At 37.4% G+C, this 19,159-nt stretch overlaps 1 protein-coding gene across 2 annotated transcripts; it reads right to left on the bottom strand.

Moving 5' to 3' along the window:
• Nucleotides 1-1,595: 1,595 nt before the first annotated feature.
• LOC133648050 (protein Spindly-like) lies at nt 1,596-16,543 on the bottom strand. 2 transcript variants are annotated; one of them, XM_062043829.1, is made up of 15 exons: nt 16,409-16,471; nt 15,808-15,892; nt 13,765-13,935; nt 11,233-11,409; nt 10,096-10,290; nt 9,891-10,031; nt 8,784-8,882; nt 6,687-6,797; nt 6,236-6,376; nt 4,843-4,943; nt 4,379-4,499; nt 3,959-4,025; nt 3,592-3,762; nt 3,444-3,519; nt 1,596-1,954 (listed from the first exon to the last, which is right to left on the bottom strand). In XM_062043829.1, the coding sequence occupies exons 3-15, from the start codon at nt 13,933-13,935 to the stop codon at nt 1,813-1,815; spliced, it is 1,713 nt and encodes a 570-aa protein (XP_061899813.1). In that variant the 5' UTR covers nt 15,808-15,892; nt 16,409-16,471; the 3' UTR covers nt 1,596-1,812. The 2 variants fall into 2 exon arrangements, with proteins under 2 accessions (XP_061899813.1, XP_061899814.1); XM_062043830.1 differs by lacking the exon at nt 15,808-15,892 and having other exon boundaries at nt 1,598-1,954; nt 16,409-16,543.
• Between the last annotated feature and the right edge of the window lie 2,616 nt (nt 16,544-19,159).

Below are 19,159 nucleotides of genomic sequence, written 5' to 3'. Positions count from 1 at the left end.
TCAGCATGTTGATCTCTTTCCATTCCAACATGAAGGGAACAATCTTGTATGATGGATCTTGTTCTGACTCCTTCTCTATCAACAGTGGTGTTAAGCAGGGCTGTGTCTTAGCACCAACTCTTTTTGGAATATTCTTCTCTATACTCCTGTCCTACGCTTTTGACACATCCATTGAGGGTGTCTATCTACACACACGGTCTGACGGCAAATTGTTCAATCTGGCAAGATTACGTGCGAAAACCAAAAGGAGGTCAGTGTTAATCCGAGAGATGCTTTTTGCAGACGATGCTGCTCTTGTTACCAACCCCAAAGAAGCCTTACAACGTCTAAGTGATTGTTTTGCGAATGCTTGTGAACAGTTTGGACTTACAGTTAGCCTGCAGAAAACCAATGTCAGTGTTCAAGGTGCTGCAAAACCTGCTATCAAGATGAATGGTGTCACTTTAGAAGTAGTAGATAATTTTATATACCTAGGCTCGACAATCAGCAATAAACTCTCGCTTGATGTTGAACTTGACAGGAGGCTTGGAAAGGCAAATACCATCATGGCTAAACTAGCAAAGCGAGTATGGGAAAACAACGCTCTTACTCAACATACAAAGATCCGAGTTTATCAGGCCTGCATTCTCAGCACTTTACTCTACGGAAGCGAGACCTGGACTACTTACATGAGACAAGAGCGTCGAGTTAACGCTTTCCACATGCGGTGCATCAAACGTATCCTTGGTATTAGTTGGCAGGACTATATTCCACACAGTGTCATTCTTCAGCGGGCTAATATCCATAGCATGAACTCTCTTCTTAGCCAGCGCCGTCTTCGATGGCTGGGACATGTTCGGCGGATGGAGGACGGACGGCTTCCCAAGGACAGTATGTATGGACAACTGGCTGCTGGTTCCAGACTTGTTGGTCGTCCCTCCCTCCGGTTCAAGGACGCATGCAAGAGAGATCTGAAGGCGTGTAATATTCCCTTAGACAGCTGGGAGATACAGGCGGAGAACCGAAATGTCTGGCGTCAAGCGGTTAGACGGGGTATTGCAGAGGCTGATTTGAGGAGAGGCCAGCTCGCAGAGGAGAAGAGAGACAGGAGGAAACGTACTGCAAATACCATCGCACAGCAGGAGCGGGATGAAGTCTCTACACATGTTTGCACTAAGTGCAACAGGGACTGTCACTCAAGAATTGGCTTGTACAGCCATGCTAGGCGTTGTCAACAAACATGAATGTACCGTATCAACAAAACATCAAGTTAAAATGTGAAAATTATAATTAAATATGTGCATTGTATAATTACAACACTCATTAAAACTGAAAATATATTACTAATAATTGACTAAAATAGGATGACAAAACGATTTAAATTATTAAATATTTTTAAAATAAATTAAATAAAAAAATTAAACATCAAATCGAAATAAGTGTCTGACACAAGAGCGTAAATAAGCATGGTCACCTGTGACTAAGCTGCCAAAGATTAGCAGCGTAACCAACAAAAAGAACAGAAGTCATCTTATGCCACAACAACTTTGGCCTAGTTATATTTTTACATTAACAATAAATACTGTAGTAGTAGTAGTAGTAGTAATGTGTACCCAGAAAAAACTAAAATTACTAATAGAATAGTTTACACAAAAGCATAAATATATACTTTATTGTCAATATAAGATGTTTTGAAAGTAATTGAAAGTAATATTCAATTATTTTGAAAATATTTTGCAGTGAGAAGTTGTTCCAGTTACTACAACAACAGTGTGATATACTGTATACTTACTGTGTATAAATATTCATAGTGTAAAAGGTACAATAACATTTCTACTGCTGAGAACACTGATTTTCCAAAGTGCTTCCAGATCCCACATGGATCACCTCAACTCTTTGACCTTTCCTTTTCTTTTCCTGGTGTTGCTCTTGGTCATCCTTCCTTTTCATTACACTGCAGTCTGCCACATGACAGCTGAGGATGACAAGAAGACCCAATTAAATAATTCAACACACCAATAATACTGCTTCATAACCACATTCAGTTGGGGAAAAATCTTATTTCCCCTGTTTACTAAATTTACCCTTATGGAGGGAGTGTTAGTGTGACAAGTGTATTTTACACATAATGAGTAGAGATTAGTAGTATAATAGTTTCTTAAAAGGTACAGGACTTATGTGTGTGTTTTAAGAACATAAACACTCTGGGTCACAATGCTTGCTCCTTGGTAAGAGGTAAAATGCTTATTTTACTCAGTCAAATTAATTTACTGTACAACCTTCAATTCATGTACTTTTTTATATCATGTATCTCTACCATAAAATAATGGATTGTTCATATATTTGTTAACATAAAAAATCAGCAGGGGATCAAATAGTTCGTTTTTGCAATTGGTGAACTGGAATTTTCTTCAGTATTTATTTACTGTATCTTTTCTGACAAAGTTTATAGAGTTATAACAAACTGCCAGTATATGATAAATGATACGTTGTGCAGTGAATTAATGTATGTTTAACACCTAGGAATGTCCCGATCGAGCAGCCACCGATTGTTATCGGTCGATTTTCATGAAAAAAACAGTATGTGATCGGCCATTGCAGATTAGTGTCTTTAAATGCAATCACAAACCCTGATCCTCTCTGGCTGACAAACGGATTGCAGTTAATTACGAGTCTCCATACACAGTGTGGAGATGCTCCACTAAGCTAATAATAATCACCTCCATTAATTAAACTGCACTTCTGAGTATCTTAAGTGTCATTATCAAGTATCACTATCCGTAAGGACGAGGCTCAATATGTTACATACAGAGAGAAAGCCAGGAGCAGGCCTCTGGAGCAGGCACATTAATAGCTAAGCTAAGGTAGCTTTAAAAAACATTAAGAAATAAGTGCTTAGTAAATTTTAAGAAGTGTAGATGGTTAATAAGAGTATAGAGAGAGGATAACATAACAATAACTTTTAGTGTGTCTACATTGCCAAAGTCACTACACAACATGTAAGAGGTGTCGATATAAAGGGTAGTATACAGTCATCCGGAAAGTATTCACAATGCTACACATTTTGTTATGTTACAGCCTTATTCCAAAATGAAATTAAAACATGTTCTTCTCAAAATTCTACAGACAATACCCCATAAAGCAAACGTGAAAAAAATGCTGCAAATGTATAAAAAAAATAAAAAAATCTAATGTATATAAGTGATCACTGCCTTTGCTAAATACTTTGTTGATGCACCTTTGGCATCAATTACAGCCTCAGGTCTTTTTGAATACGATACCACAAGCTTGGTACACCTATTTTTTGGGAGTTTCGTCCATTCCTCTTTGCAGCACCTCTTAAGCTCCATCAGGTTGAATGGGAAGCATTGATTGTCATTCAGGATGTCTGTACATTGCTGCATGATCGGAACATTCCTATTTAATACTGCATGAACACTGCTGTTCACACTCCAAACTCTGACCTGGGATTAGGAATGAATGCAGGGTCATCCTCACAAATCTTTGTACATTTTGCAGGTTTAGGCTCCAGGTGGACATCTAAGTCAAAGCAAAAAGAAAACATTTTGTCATCACACTAACTAGCAGATATAGTTGGGAAGTCCAGCACACCTTCTGACAAGCATGTTGTCTCAGCAGCAAGACGTGTGTCCATCTCAGAAATCACAGCTTGTGTGATGTCCGTTTCCTTGTTCTTATCAAGTCCAGCATTTTCAGAAGGCAGGGCAGGATCAACAGGTAGTTTCTCTTTCCGTCCATGCTTGGATGAGCTAACATTTGTTTCTGCAAAAAAAATAACAAAAAGCAATAAAAACCCAATGTATCTGCAAACTTTTCTTCTTTGTATATAATACATTTGCAAACGTGTTTTGAAATAGGCTATAACATATTGTGTAAGTGAGGCTGTGTTAAATAACCAAAAACCTATCCTGATGCATTATATGTAACTTATAGCTTAAAACGCTAACAATCTAATTACCTTTGGGTTCATATTTGTATTGGAGCTCCTCCACTTTAAGCTGTAGTCTGATTATATCGCTCTGGGCCTGTAGGAGGAAACAGAAACATTGAATCAAACAAATACTTCATGGCTTTGCTGGGATGCTACCGTAGTAAAACACAAATCCAAAAAGTTGACGGGCCATATAAAGGCTAAGTGAAAAATGCATAAAGTCTATTGATTAATATCTATCAATTTATCTGTCGATGCAGTCAAACCTTTTCTGCTGTTGCTATGAACTCTTTTTTGGTGGAATAAATAGTTGAAGTCTTTGATCATCACTAACAAGAAATAATACATTATTGATGTGATTTGGATGATTTTAAATGTATTTTTGTGGTGTGGGTGTATCATTGATACGCACGATCACACACATACGGTAAGTCTTTATCTATGTACCTTTTTAACATGACGTTCAGAGGAGAAGAGCTTCCTCTCCAGTTCCAGGGCTTTCTGGCTTTCTGACAAGGACTTCATCCTTTGCAGGGAAAGTTCATCTCCTAAACGTTCCACATCCTTACTGCTCACACACAAACAAACACACACACGCACACACAAATATTGATTACATAATACAAACTGCATTGTTGAGCTAGCTACTCCTACTATAATAGTCCCCAACGAGCACTGCTTTAATTTATTACACCTTAATTTCTTGTTTCATTACCTGTTTTGTATGCATATACCTTTTTGTGTAGATTATTTTGATAAAAGTATGAATGTTGATAAGTATACTGGTCATAAACTTGCAAATACAAAAAGCTTGACTCCTAAACATAAACATTTAGAATAAACATTAAAAAAGTAATATCCAAGTGGGCACCAGGCATAAAACATTTTAGAGTGAAAACAACTTTACTCACATTGTATTGTCAAGTTTCATTTTCAGCAGGTCAGTATAATATGTTTCATCCTGGCCATCACTGGCTGTTGGTTGATTACTCTCCTGGGTCTTCAGCAATACCTGCAGACAAACATAGTTGATACTTGCTAAATATAGTGAAATACTGTATCTTATTTTAATATGGCGCTGTGCTTATAAAAGTGGAAGAAAAGACATTGTGAAAAGTTGTATTTGTTTATTAATTTTTTGTCAGTGCACAATATAATTAACCTTTATAAAATGATGTTCTAATTTCACTATGGTTTTTGAACCATGTGCATGAAAACTCATTTGATGTGTCATAATAGAGGATTAAAAAATGCTGGAAAGCTCACCTCGAAATATTTATCATAAAGTACTTCAATAATGAATCAAATAAAACACATTCTGGACTAAAAAAACACTCTACACTATTTATGGAGTTAAAAAAATACATGTTATAAATTGTATAGTGTAAATTGTCTATAGTCTGTATGCATGTGTGCATATATGTGTACTGTGATTGACTGGTGATCAGTCCAGGGTGTATAGAATATAGATGTATGTATGATTTCTTTACTTGAGTATATAATTTGTAAGCTCCAGCTCTGACCAATGAAGACAACCAGAGTAGAAAATGAGTGAATAAAATAATTACCGTAATTTCCGGACTATAAGCCGCTACTTTTTCCCCTCGTTCTGGTCCCTGCGGCTTATACAAGGGTGCGGCTTATTTACGGCCTGTTCTTCTCCGACACCGACGAAGAGGATTTCGGTGGTTTTAGTACGCAGGAGGAAGACGATGACACAATGATTAAAGACTGACTTTTCATATACCAGTAGGCTGGTTATTTTGATAACGTACAGGTGAGCACTTTGTATTACTTTGCACCGTTGTATTATTTGTACTCTGCACGAATGCTGTTCGCCATGTCAAAGATGTGAAAATTTGATTGAATGATTGAAAGATTTATTGTTAATAAATGGGACGCTTTGCGTTCCCAAACAGTCATCTCTGTCCCGACAATCCCCTCCGTGGTAGCAGGAACCCCTATATACTACGCTAATTACACATCAAAACCCTGCGGCTTATAGTCGGGTGCGGCTTATATATGGAGCAATCTGTATGTTCCCCTAAATTTAGCTGGTGCGGCTTATAGTCAGGTGCGGCTTATAGTCCGGAAATTACGGTAGTTAAATTTATATTCATTTAGTTTTATATATATTTTACTCTTTTTAAAGTATCAGCCATCAATCGATTACATTGTGAAGTTAATATTTTCTTTCCCTACCAGAAAGGTAAAGGTGAATGTATTTATCAGTAATAGTTGACACATAGAGAAAGACAGTAAACTCGCCAGATTATCTGCAAATTCTAGATGATCATCACTCACCTCCAACTTCTCTAGTTTCTGCAGCTTGCCCATCAAATGATGTATCTCTTCATTCTTCTCAGAGAGCATTGACTGCAGTCTCTCCACTTGAGAGGGGTCGGCCCTTGAACCCAGGAGCTGCATCAGTGTGGCAATCTGGACCTGAAGAACACACATACAGTATTCAGGCATGTGAAAACCCTTTCAGAAAATATCATTTTGTAATTCAAAATTAGGGACAAGCTGTAAAAATGGATGGATGATTTCCTACAATTGGGTGCATTTCTACACTATATTTTACCTTTAGATGTATTCTTATCTACCAACCTCTTTTGGCTGTTTTGACACTCACATGTCCCATGTAATGTTCCACAGATTTGTTAGTTTTTTTGTAGTGTTTACTAGCATTACTATAATTAAAATGCAAAGGAGAATACATAATAGTGTACATTAATATTGAATATTGAGTTACCTTCATGCGCTGCAACTGCTGTTTGTTGAAAGCATGTTGTGTTTGAAGAGACTCATACTGGACTTTCATGCTGATGAGTTTTCTCTCCATTTCAGATCGTTTATCCTCCAACTGAAGTGCAGAAAAATATGTACACATGAACAGAGCAATGTTATATCATGTCTGTATACATTCGATTAGAGAACAGCACAATATTTGTAATATATAATTTAAATGAACACATGAAGATAGGCGAACACACACTAGGCCTGCACCAATTTGAGAAAAAAAGTAATTGCAATTTTTCTTTACAAAATTGCGATTTTTATATTTTATACATATAAATAAACAAAACTAACAAGTGAAGGAAGACATGTTACTTTTAGACTGCCAATCAACATATGCTTGTCTCAATGTGCCACAAATTAGAACAATATGCAACAATTTACTTTAAAAGCCCCACTTAAGAACTTTCAAAGCGGTAGTGTTTTGCCAGTAGAAGACCACATTTCCCATGATAACTACTAGCGCATATAGCGTCATAGTGACATTTCTGACAGGCTGTCATATTCGCACAATTATTACATCTCTAATGGCTATGCTGATGTTAAATAGCAGACACTATCAAGAAAAGATCTTCGATTGCGCTACAAACATGACGCTACTACCAAGAATGTATCGGGGCGGATGCAGGTTTGAAGCAAAGAAAACCAGCGGGAGATTTCTTTATTCCACGGTTGAAAATGTATTTAGCGCTGCTTTAAAAGGATATACATTTTTATTTGTCATTACTGTATAATTGTTTACCATTGTACTGTAATTAGAAGGTAAATAACTTTGTTATCCTAAATAACCAAACAAAAAAATAAAATGGATTCTCATTTCTGTAAGCAAAAATGTAATTTAAATAAACATTGAACATCTTAAAGTGCTTTTTTTTTCCTGTTGGAAAAATTACGTCGGGTTGTCTTTTTTTGTTACAGTCACGTGATCACCGCATTCTCTCTCATTCGTCTGTGTTGATGAGCTCATACTGCCGATCCGATTTGAATCTGAAATATTCCGACAACGAGACATTTGGCTATGTTATCATGTTTGTTTCTCTTAATTTTTGTTACTTTGCAGAACTTCTCACTAGTGAGTTGTGAGGAGTGAGGCTCAGTGTCGTGCTTCCTGAGTGTGTAATTGTGTAAGAGAGTGGTGTTGCTCTCTGCCGACCAGGACAAAGATTGTAAAAGACTAAGAAGAGGGTTCACTCTGTTTAGTTAATTTAATCGTTAAACAATCGTGCTGAGAGCGATGCACAGTGTGAGACCTCTTTCTCTTTCTTCCCAGTTCACAAAGAAAACAAACACAAAGACATAGCAGTTTATTGACGCTGGTAAAGTATTTCAACATCATGTTTATATATATTTTTTAATTGATTGACTTATTGACTATCAGCCCATGCCTATTCACCATTAAACATTTTAACAAGGAGCAATCGGTGTTTGTTATTAGCATACTGGCTGCTTCCACTGCAGCGCACTCACACTTGCTGTTTCTTTAAACCCTTTTGGTTGGCCAGGAGGCAAATAACGCAAGACTCAACAATTCTGATTGGCGAACATTTCTGTCACTCAAATGCTGGTGACGGAGGAGAAAAAAAAACCTTCAGCTTCTTGCAGCTATTTATCGCACTAATTAAAATATCAATTCGATGCCGATTAATCGTGCAGCCCTAGCACAGGACTTTTCAACTGGCAGCACAGGGGCCAAATCCAGCCCAGGAATGACACAATACTGACCCCCGAGCTTAGTTCAAAACTTTGGAGAAAAGCATTTTTGCACAATTATGTACAATATGTCTGAGCACAGCTGTAGCTAACAAGTCGTAGTGGAGAAACTCTCTTATACTCCAATCAGCCTGCTTTGAAGAGCCCCCTGAAAGACTTATGACCAAATATTTGCATGGCTGTATCATTTCACACTTGATAAGTTCACTTGTTCGTTTTGTAGGGATGTTGTTAAAAACCTTGTCAAATTCAAGACCGATCTGACTATGAAGGCAACTTGAAGCAAAAGTGGTACATCAAGTCCTCTAGAAATGCAGTAAGTATTTGAGAGTTCTGATCTTACCTCAGCAAAGAGAGAGTTGCCTTTACTGTCTGGGTCCTGGGCTTGTTGAAGGAAGGTGTCCAAATGCATCTGGAGTTCTCGGTTGGCCTCCCGACATTCCTGTGGCACAGAGGAGAGGCAAATAAGTATGTGGTCTCGTCGTTTTTGACATTGTGTTGTTAAACTAGCATCCTTTTTATTCGACCTGCAAGAGGAGAAAATCAACAATTCAAATTTAGATTTAAAAAAAATTGCACAAAACCTTCAGATGTTGTCTTTAGCTGTGAAAATTATGAAATTCAAATGAATGAAAAATCCAGCAGAAGAGAGGTTTTATCACAATAGAAGAGGCTTTGTTCACACCAACACAGATCTTTTAAAAACATGTTACAAACGTTGGTTGTTTTACTTGAAAATAGAGCTTTTGGAAAACTCCAACTCAACTCACTCGGTCACAGTGGATATTTTAAAGCAGGGGTCCCCAAACTTTTTGACTTGGGGGCCGCATTGGGTTAAAACAATTTGGCCGGGCTGTGTATATGTATATACAGTATGCATATATATATATATATATATATATAGACATATATAGCGCACTTTCCGCACGCGCGATGATGTCACGTTATCGATGAGAAAATGCATTTTTAGACAATATGATTTGCCTGAGCGGCTAGGAGACACCGTGAGTAGCAAGCGGTACAAAGTGGATAAGAAAAGACAGAAAAATATTTTTTTTCTTTTCTTTTTATACTTGTGACTTCCCGCGGGCCTGATTTTGGACGCTGGCGGGCCGGAAACGGCCCACAGGCCGTAGTTTGGGGACCCCTGCGCTACAGCATTGCGTGGGCATCGGATGTGGTGCCTCTGGACTGTCTCTGACCAGGAGGCAGTCTATATACATTAAAAGTCAACAATCAGAAAGGAGGGGAGTTGTTGGGCCGTCTATTCAATGCCCGCACCTACAGTAAGTTGCAAAAGGGTGAAAAGTTGTGCATGTAAAGAAAGTGAAAGACACATCGTGAGAGTCTGCGCGCACGCAGTATGGTTTTTACGCACAAGACTTTTGTCACCATACTTGATGCATAACAATGCATCAGAATGGGAGCTACTAAAACATACTGTACCTACCTCTAATGCCTTCTGCCAGGTGGCAACTTCTTTGTTGCTCTCCTCTGTGATTTTCTGCAGATTGTGCTGTAAGCTGCTATTGGTCAACTGCAGCTGTTGTTCCCTGTACTTTGATGTCTTTTGTGCAAGTTCCAACTCCAACTAGAAGACACCAATGATTTAACACATGCAATATGCAACATGTTGTATGATATGTCTCCTTCACCTTGATCTTCTCCAAATGCAAGACCTTGTTTTGCAACTCCAGTAACTCTGATGTTGGTGAACATGGAGTGTGTTGATTGAGAACACGTAACTCCTCCATCTTGTTATGCAGCACCTCGGTCTGAACATCAAGTTTTTCTTTCAACTGTTTCTCATTTAGCCGTGTCTCATCCAAAGAAGATTGTAATCCCAGCATCTAAGAGAAACAAATTAATCAAGTGATGAATGCAAAAACACTTGTCTGAATATAAAAGATACAGTATTGTAAAATACAAAACACATACGATATAGAAAGTCTTCATGTTAAAAAAACAAAAACTAGTTATGCGCACAGTAAAATAATATGCAGAAGAATACTCGGTAGCATGTCCCTACAAAATCCCTTATATTATTTGCAGTTGACTTGTTTCATTTCATTATGTCTTCGTTGTCGTATTTTACGCTTCATAATGCGCCACACATTTTCAATGGGAGACAGGTCTGGACTACAACCAGGACAGTCTAGCACCCGGCCCGCACTCTTTTACTAAAAAGCCACGCTGTTGTAACACGTGCAGAATGTGACTTGACATTGTCTTGCTGAAATAAGCAGGGGCGTCCATGATAACATTGCTTGGATGGCAACACATGTTGCTCCAAAACCTGAATGTACCTTTCAGCATTAATGGTGCCTTCACAGAAGTGTAAGTTACCTATGCCTTGGGCACTAATACACCCCCATACCATCACAGATGCTGGCTTTTGGAACTTTGCGCCTATAACAATCTGGATGGTTCTTTTCCTCTTTAGACCGGAGGACTTGACGTCCACAGTTTCCAAAAACAATTTGAAATGTGGACTCGTAGACCACAGAACACTTTTCCACTTTAGCTGGTTATGAACATGTTCATAATGAATGCTTACTCTGAGCCTGCACTAATTGAGTGAGAGCTACTACTTTAATACTCACATTGCATGTTTTATACAGTTATGTTCCAATATAGTTATAACAATTTTATACACAAATTATACTATATACAGTCACGGTGGAGAGTAGGGGACGCAAAATATTTTCTTCTTTACAGGGGGGGGCGTAACAGAAAATAGTTGAGAAGCACTGTTTTACACTGTATTACATTTAAAGAGTGTGTTGTTATACCTTGTTGTTGAGCTCATTCAGTGTTGTCTTATGGCTCCTCTCCAGTTGCTCCGTTTCCTTGTCCATCTTCTGTCTCTGCTGCTTCTTCAAATAGTCAAATTCTGATTGCAAAGAATCAAGGAGCTTGGATTTCAGCTCCACTTCCCTCTGCAGAGTATACTTGTCTTGCTCAAGACCCTAACATACATCAGAGACAGAATAATAGCTGGTTATGAACATGTTCATAATGAATGCCTACTCTGAGCCTGCACTAATTGAGTGAGAGCCACAACTTTAATACTTACTCTGCATGTTTTCTACAGTTATGTTCCAATTAATGTGAAAAAAAATAAGTAATTGATCCCCTGCTGATTTACTTACAAAATAAAAGGAAAGCTCTATACCATTTTTGTGTGGCTTTTCTTGTAAGAGAAACTAAATGTAAGAAAACAATTATATACATTAATTTGTATTAAAGCTGAATAAGTGTTGCTACCTATACATAGGGTGAATCAGTACTTGTTGTAGAAAGCCTTGTTAGCAGTAGGGTTGTCACAATACCAGCATTTCAGTAGTTGATACAGATGAATTTCCACCATTCTCCATACTTTTTTTATACTACAATAAAAAAATTAAAAAAACAGAATCCATGTACTTTTAAATTGACTACTTTTTTGAGAAGTGTTTTAAAGTGTCAAGTATTTACAATTACTGTGCTTCAACATCTTCCTGCACTGAATCTAAATTGCAGTAGCAGCTGCGAAGAGGTTACTATACATTTAAAAAAGAACAGCAGTGTTCTATAACCACTCAGTACATCAAAACACACACTAATGTGGTTATTAATATGCTAATAAGTGACAATAACAACTATTTTTCATTTATAATTGTACCTGCTATGCCAGAGAAGACGCAGCAGAAAGGTTCTATGGAGCCGATTTTGCGACTTGTACGTTATATTTAGCGAGGAGAGGTGTACATTAAAAGTCAAAGAGGAGCGTGTCTTGCATATTGCATTTATTTGGTCATCAAATCCAAGCGGTCCACAAGTCCAAAAAGAGCGCAAACTACCACATGCAGAATGTTGTTTGCTACTTGTTTTAATAATGCAGGAAAAGCAGCTTTCAGCAACACAGGAACTTTTGTAGTTTTTGCCCAAAAAATTGCAATCAAAAATCGAGTTTTCAGATACATTATTTGTTTAAAATTGTGCAACCGTAATGCTAAATATAGCAACAAAGTTGCTCAATTGACATCACAGATCCTTTCTGCTACATCTTATTCTCTGGCAAAGCTTGTGTGTATGAGGTGTTTTGGCAAGCGGAGTTACGATATATACCGCCATAGTTCCATTATAATCCGTTTATGAGCAAAAAACACCAAATAAGTATTTGTGACACAAATACTTTTTTAAATAAAAATATGGGAAACACTGGCTCATTTTGTGAAGACAGCAGGCGCTGACTGCTTGGTGTTCACACAAAGAATCAACGCAGCTCACTGAGGAAAAAGTGTTATACAGTATTTGGTACAGAGGATACTGAAAAAAGCAAGTATCAATGTATTGTTTTGTGTGTTGGTATCGTCTTGGTATCAAAATACTGGTATATTTTTGACATTTCCCAATGAGATCTGAGTCAAAATTTAGTTGACTTAACCATAAAAGAAAAGTACCGTAAATTCCGGACTATAAGGCTGCTACTTTTTTCCTACACTTTGAACTGTGCGGCAAATTTCTAGATTTTTCTTCGCTGGTGGACACCAAAAAATAATTTTACAAAAAATAAATAAATAAGCAAAAACACAGAGAGGGTGTTTTGTTGATTGTGCAATGGCGCCATCTTTTGGACGACTTCACTCACGGCAGGTGTTGCAGTGTCCTTCCATTTACCTGCAGTGCTTTTTTTTTTTTTTTTTTATCCGTGTGCCGTTCAGTCTTCTAGCCGTCCGTAGAGTTCTATTTGTATGGATACTTCATTCATCCAAGCAACGTTTGTAAGTTCTAGAGTATAACTAAAACTGTTTATACTTCCTAAACTGTCCTATGTGTGATGTCTGTAGGAGTGTTTTCATGCATATTTTTATGTGCTTTCGTAATGTAATGACGCTATAGTCGTTAGCAATAGCAAATATGCTGCCACGTTTACAATGGTCTGTTTTAGTATTATTAACTTGCAACAGCATTCGTTTTGTATTGTTTCAGTTTCACAAATTCCTCAGTAAATTCACGTCATCGTGGAGTTAGAGTCTCTTTAGCTGACTGGAGAGCAAGCTTTCGCAGCCAGTGGGTCCATGACGATGACTTCTGCTTTGTTTGATCAGTTGTTTTACTGCTGTGTTACAGGCACCGTTTGGAAACAATTATGGTATGTAAATAAATATTTACAGAATCTTACCGTGTAAATAACTCATTTTACAGCGTATATATCTGCGGCTTAGTCCGTTGTGGCTAATATATGGAAACATTATGTTTTCTTCTAAAATGTAGTTGGTGTGGCTTATAGTTAGAAAAAACAGTACTTTCACTTAGTGGCAAGACTTGTAATGTCATACCTCTAGAGCACTTGTCATATCTATTCTCTGTTCCTCCAGCCTAGTCTGCATTTCCATGAGCTGATTGAGAAGATCCAAGCCGGCACGGGCAGCCTCCTGGATCTGCTCCTCCTTCTGCCTCAGCTGGCGTCGGAGGCCCTGTACCTCATCCTCAGTTGCTGTGTCAGACATCTGAAATGGACACACATTACGGCTGTTAAATTGCATGTATTCATAACAGGATTTAGCTGAACAAAACCTTTAGTACAGAGTTGTACTGATTTCCTACAACAAAATTTGGCATGGCTCATGTCAAGGTGTCCCTGAGCAAGATACCAAACCCCTTACTGCTCCTATGGGTCCGTGGTTAGCACCTTACATGGCAGCTTCCGCTATTTGTGTGTGTGAATGGGTGAATGTGATGTATAATGTAAAGCGCTTTTGGGTTTTATTCCAGGTACAGTAAAGCGCTATATAATTACAGACCATCTATAAGTACCACACAGGAATATGTTAAGCCAGCAGCTTGTTTTTTCTAATTGGCACTTAAAAAATTGTAAATTAAAATGACTACTATTAGATATTACACTAATTTGTTTCGACATCTATAACACGAGGCATGCTAATGAGGAAGATGTTTACATTTGTGTGAAGAGGGAACACATGTAATGTTTTTTTGTTTTTTTAAACTTTAATTTATAAATTTCAACATTTACAAACAGACAAGAAACAACAATCAAAATAAGTACAAAAACAGCACAAAACAGTACAAAAAGAGTACAAAACAGCGCCAGGGGTTATAAATTCAAAGCAACCAAAATAGAATGCAAAAAACATATATATATATATATATATATATATATATATATATGTATATATATATATATATATATATATATATATATATATATATATATATATATATATATATATATATATATATATATATATATATATATATATATATATATATATATATATATATATACATATATATATATATATATATATATATATATATATATATATATATATATATATATATATATATATATATATATATATATATATATATATATATATATATATACTATATATATATATATATATATATATATATATATATATATATATATATATATATATATATATATATATATATATATATATATATATATATATATATATATATATATATATATATAAAATAAACAAAGTGCAAAGCCATAGGCTCACTCAACTCCAGTAAACAACTTAAATTTGGAACACAGCATCTTCGTTCTCACAGCTTTCTGGCTGTTAGAGGTAGAGAGTGTCCCAATGGAGAGCTCTAATTCCCCTTTAAAGGCACAAAAGACAGGTCGGGCATTGAGAAACCCACATCCATTAATACAAAACTTAGTCAATAGCACAATGAGGTTTGAAAGAGAAAATTCCCTTCCAAACCTTTGTTTATACAGTGTAAAACCAAATTTCACATCTTTAAAACAAAGCACAAATTTGTCAAGAATATTGTCCAGGATGAAGCAACAGATGCCCTGCCATAGTGATCGAGCGCTTCAACAAGTCCAAAACAGGTGGTAAACAGTCTCTGGATGCATAGTACATAAGGTGCAGGTAACATCAATGTCCTTCTTATATCCAACCATCACAGTCTTCACAGGGCAATAACGATGAATGATTTCAAAATACATCTCTTTGACTTAGTTGGTAAGTACCTGTCAGGAAGGGACCACGTCTTGACCCAGCAGATGTCATTCACAATATTATTCCAGAGCGCAATTACATATAGGAGACAGACACACAATCATCCTGGAACAAGCTGCGGACCCCTACGTTGTTTTTCTGATCAAAGCGAAGTTTCCCCACAGGAGTGTCAAGTGGACCACTCACAATTTTCACAGCAGAAAGAGGAGGCGAGCAAACCCTGTACAATACAACAACACCTGTTGGAATGGCACCAAACACAACGGCAAATTGCCTAAGAGTCACAGGGACCCCAAAATGGTTGAGAAATTCTTGGCAATTAAAAAGTTGACCTTCCCTATTGAAAAGCTGACTCACCAAAACAATATCTTTGTTGAACCAATTGTTGAGGAAAATAGATTTCCTTCTGCAACATATGTCTCCATTGTTCCAAACGAAACACCTGGTAGGTGAGATGTTGAACACATGTAATGATATTTGTTTGCGTGTGACAGCCGTGACGTCACACCTCTATGGCCGTACAATAACCAAGACGAGCTAGTACGATGTAGTTTTTTGTTTTTTTTCCAAGGCTGGATTCTCGGCTACAGAAATGTTGCGCCGAAGATGCCCGAGTGTTGACGAAAAAACCTGGAGTCGCTTTGCCTCATGTTGTGAAAAGTAAAGACTTGCATTATGGAAAACAAATCATTGCCGTCTGTTTAAGCCCATCATACAAAATACAGCATAGTAATAAAAGTTTGCCAATCGAGCCAACATTATTATTAATAGATAGTTATGGTTTAACTTTATTTCGTACATGCTCGTAAAGGTCCCTTACGATTACTACGTTTTACATAGGCGATGCCGGGTTCTCGTTTAGATTACATAAACATATATGAGACATTAATTAGGTCTACACATGGGCCTTTTGCGCTGCTTATCAACAGACAATAATAATAATAAATCAAACACCTACTATATAAATGAACAGACGCACTTCGTTCAGACTGCTTCGACTGACTTTTCTTATATTTCCGCCTCTTTTTTAAATTCTTCTTCTGCTTTTTTTTCTTGTAGTTATGTTGGCGGTTGGTATTCAATGAAGTATTACCGCCCCCATTTGGCCTGGAGTATGAATCAGCAGTTATACTGCAGTGAACGGAGGAAAATATAACTACTTGTTTTATTGTTTTAATGAATCTTATGTTATTTTTTGTAAATAAAGTTATCAGAACTTAAAACAGATGTGATCGGACCCAGATCACAGTATTAATTATAAATACAATTAACGTGTATATGTTAAATGCGACGACTATAATTAATTGTAATTAGTTTATAATAAAAGTTGGTGATAAAAGTAAATCATTTGTATTGAGGGCAACACTTGAACAGAAAATTGTCTTAATATCAGATATTCAGCCAGCGTTTCAATACAACAGCAAATAAAATAACTTTTTAAAAATCAACAGTGTGGCATTTACAATTGTAACTGCCTTTAATTGATTTGGAAAAAGTCACATTAATCTGTTGATTAAAACCCTTCTAATTGTAGGCTTTCATTTAAAAAATAAGAAAATTAAAAATGCATCTATAGACTTAGACAAACTTTAATGATCCACAAGGGAAATTGTTCCACACAGTAGCTCAGTTACAAAGGATGGAAAGCATAACACAGGTATAAAGTAGACTAAAAATGTACCGTAGTAGCAATATAAAATATAACATATATGTAATATTATATATATATAGTATACGATATATACTGATATATTATATTATATTATATTTTTATATAATATATATCCATCCATTCATCTATCTTCTTCCGCTTATCCGAGGTCGGGTCGCTGGGGCAGCAGCCTAAGCAGGGAAGCCCAGATTTTCCTCTCCCCAGCCACTTTGTCCAGCTCTTCCTTGATTGATTGGTTGATTGAGACTTTTATTAGTAGGTTGCACAGTGAAGTACATATTCCGTACAATTGACCACTAAATGGTAACAACCGAATAAGTTTTTCAACTTGTTTAAGTTGGGGTCCACTTAAATTGATTCATGATACAGATATATACTATCATATATACTATCATCATAATACAGTCATCACACAAGATAATCACATTGAATTATTTACATTATTTACAATCAGGGGTGTGGAGGGGGGGGGGGAGGATATGGACATCAAGTAGTGGGCTCTGTACCGAGGATGTCGTTGTGGCTTGTACAGCCCTTTGAGACACTTGTGATTTAGGGCTTATAAATAAACATTGATTGATTGATTGATAGTGGAGAGAGAAAGAGAGAGAGAGAGAGAGAGAGAGAGAGAGAGAGAGAGAGAGAGAGAGAGAGAGAGAGAGAGAGAGAGAGAGAGAGAGAGAGAGAGAGGGAGAGAAAGAGAGAGAGAGATCAGAAGGCATAAGAAAAAGTATCTGCATTTGATTGTTTACATTTGATTATTAGCAATCCGGGGAGGGTGTTAGTTTAGGGTTGTAGCTGCCTGGAGGTGAACTTTTATTGCGGTTTTGAAGGAGGATAGAGATGCCCTTTCTTTTATACCTGTTGGGAGCGCATTCCACATTGATGTGGCATAGAAAGAGAATGAGTTGAGACCTTTATTAGTTCGGAATCTGGGTTTAGATAGATAGATAGATAGTACTTTATTGATTCCTTCAGGAGAGTTCCCTCAAGAAAATTAAAATTCCAGCAGCAATGTACAGAATTGAGATCGAATTTAAAAAAGTAAATAATGGGGGTATAAATGGAAACAAAATAGAAAAATATTACAATAGAATAAAAACAAAAAGCATCAATGAGATACAAATATAACAGTAAAATGAGAATATAACACGAGAAACTAGGCATTAGTGACCATGTTATGAAAACGTATTACACTGTTATTGTTTTGCATCCCCGTCATTCTAATACCCCCCTCCCTCCCAGAGAGGAGTTGTACAGTCTAATGGCGTGTGGGACAAATGAGTTTTTTAGTCTATTAGTCCTGCACTTGGGATGAAGCAGTCTAGCACTGAACAGGCTCCTCTGGCTACTGACAACGGTATGCAGAGGGTGACTGGCATCATCCAGGATGCTCACTAGTTTTTCCACAGTCCTCTTCTCTGCCACCGTCACCAGTGAGTCCAGTTTTAGTCCGATCGTAGAACCGGCCCGCCTGATCAGTTTCTCCAGTCTGGAGCTGTCCTTCTTAGATATACTGCCCCCCAGCACACTACGATGTAGTACAGAACACTGGCAACCACAGACTGGTAGTACATCCACAATAGTTTTTTACAGACGTTGAAGGAGTGCAGCCTCCTCAGGAAGTACAGCCTACTCTGTCCTTTCCTGTACAAGTGGTCCGTGTTAACAGTCCAGTCCAGCTTGTTGTCCACCCACACCCCGAGGTACTTGAATGAGTCCACGGTCTGTACCTCGACTCCCTCGATCACAATAGGTTGTGACTTTGGACTCGACCTCCCAAAGTCAATGACCAGCTCCTTGGTCTTTGAAGGGTTGAGCTGCAAGAGGTTCCTGTGGCACCAGACAACAAAGTCCCTCACCAGCCTCCGAAACTCCTCCTCTCTGCCGTCCCTGATGCACCCGACGATGGCTGTGTCATCCGCGTACTTCTGGATGTGACACAGCTCTGAGTTGTAGCAGAAGTCAGCGGTGTACAGGGTGAAGAGAAGAGGGGCCAGCACCGTTCCCTGGGGTGCTCCGGTGCTGCTGATCACA

This window comes from Entelurus aequoreus, linkage group LG04, assembly GCF_033978785.1.
Source record: "Entelurus aequoreus isolate RoL-2023_Sb linkage group LG04, RoL_Eaeq_v1.1, whole genome shotgun sequence".
In the NCBI taxonomy this organism is placed as follows: domain Eukaryota; kingdom Metazoa; phylum Chordata; class Actinopteri; order Syngnathiformes; family Syngnathidae; genus Entelurus; species Entelurus aequoreus.
Note: the sequence above shows the minus strand (reverse complement) of the source record. Positions and strands in the feature narration are given on the sequence as shown.

Excerpts from the sequence above, each read along its gene's own strand:
- LOC133648050 (XM_062043830.1), bottom strand. The coding sequence starts at position 13,935 with ATGTCTGACACAGCAACTGAGGATGAGGTACAGGGCCTCCGACGCCAG. Across the intron at positions 6,798-8,783 it reads GCAACTCTCTCTTTGCTGAG|TTGGAGGATAAACGATCTGA; the intron begins GTAAGATCAGAA and ends TCTGCACTTCAG. Across the intron at positions 4,026-4,378 it reads CTGAACGTCATGTTAAAAAG|GCCCAGAGCGATATAATCAG; the intron begins GTACATAGATAA and ends TTCCTCCTACAG.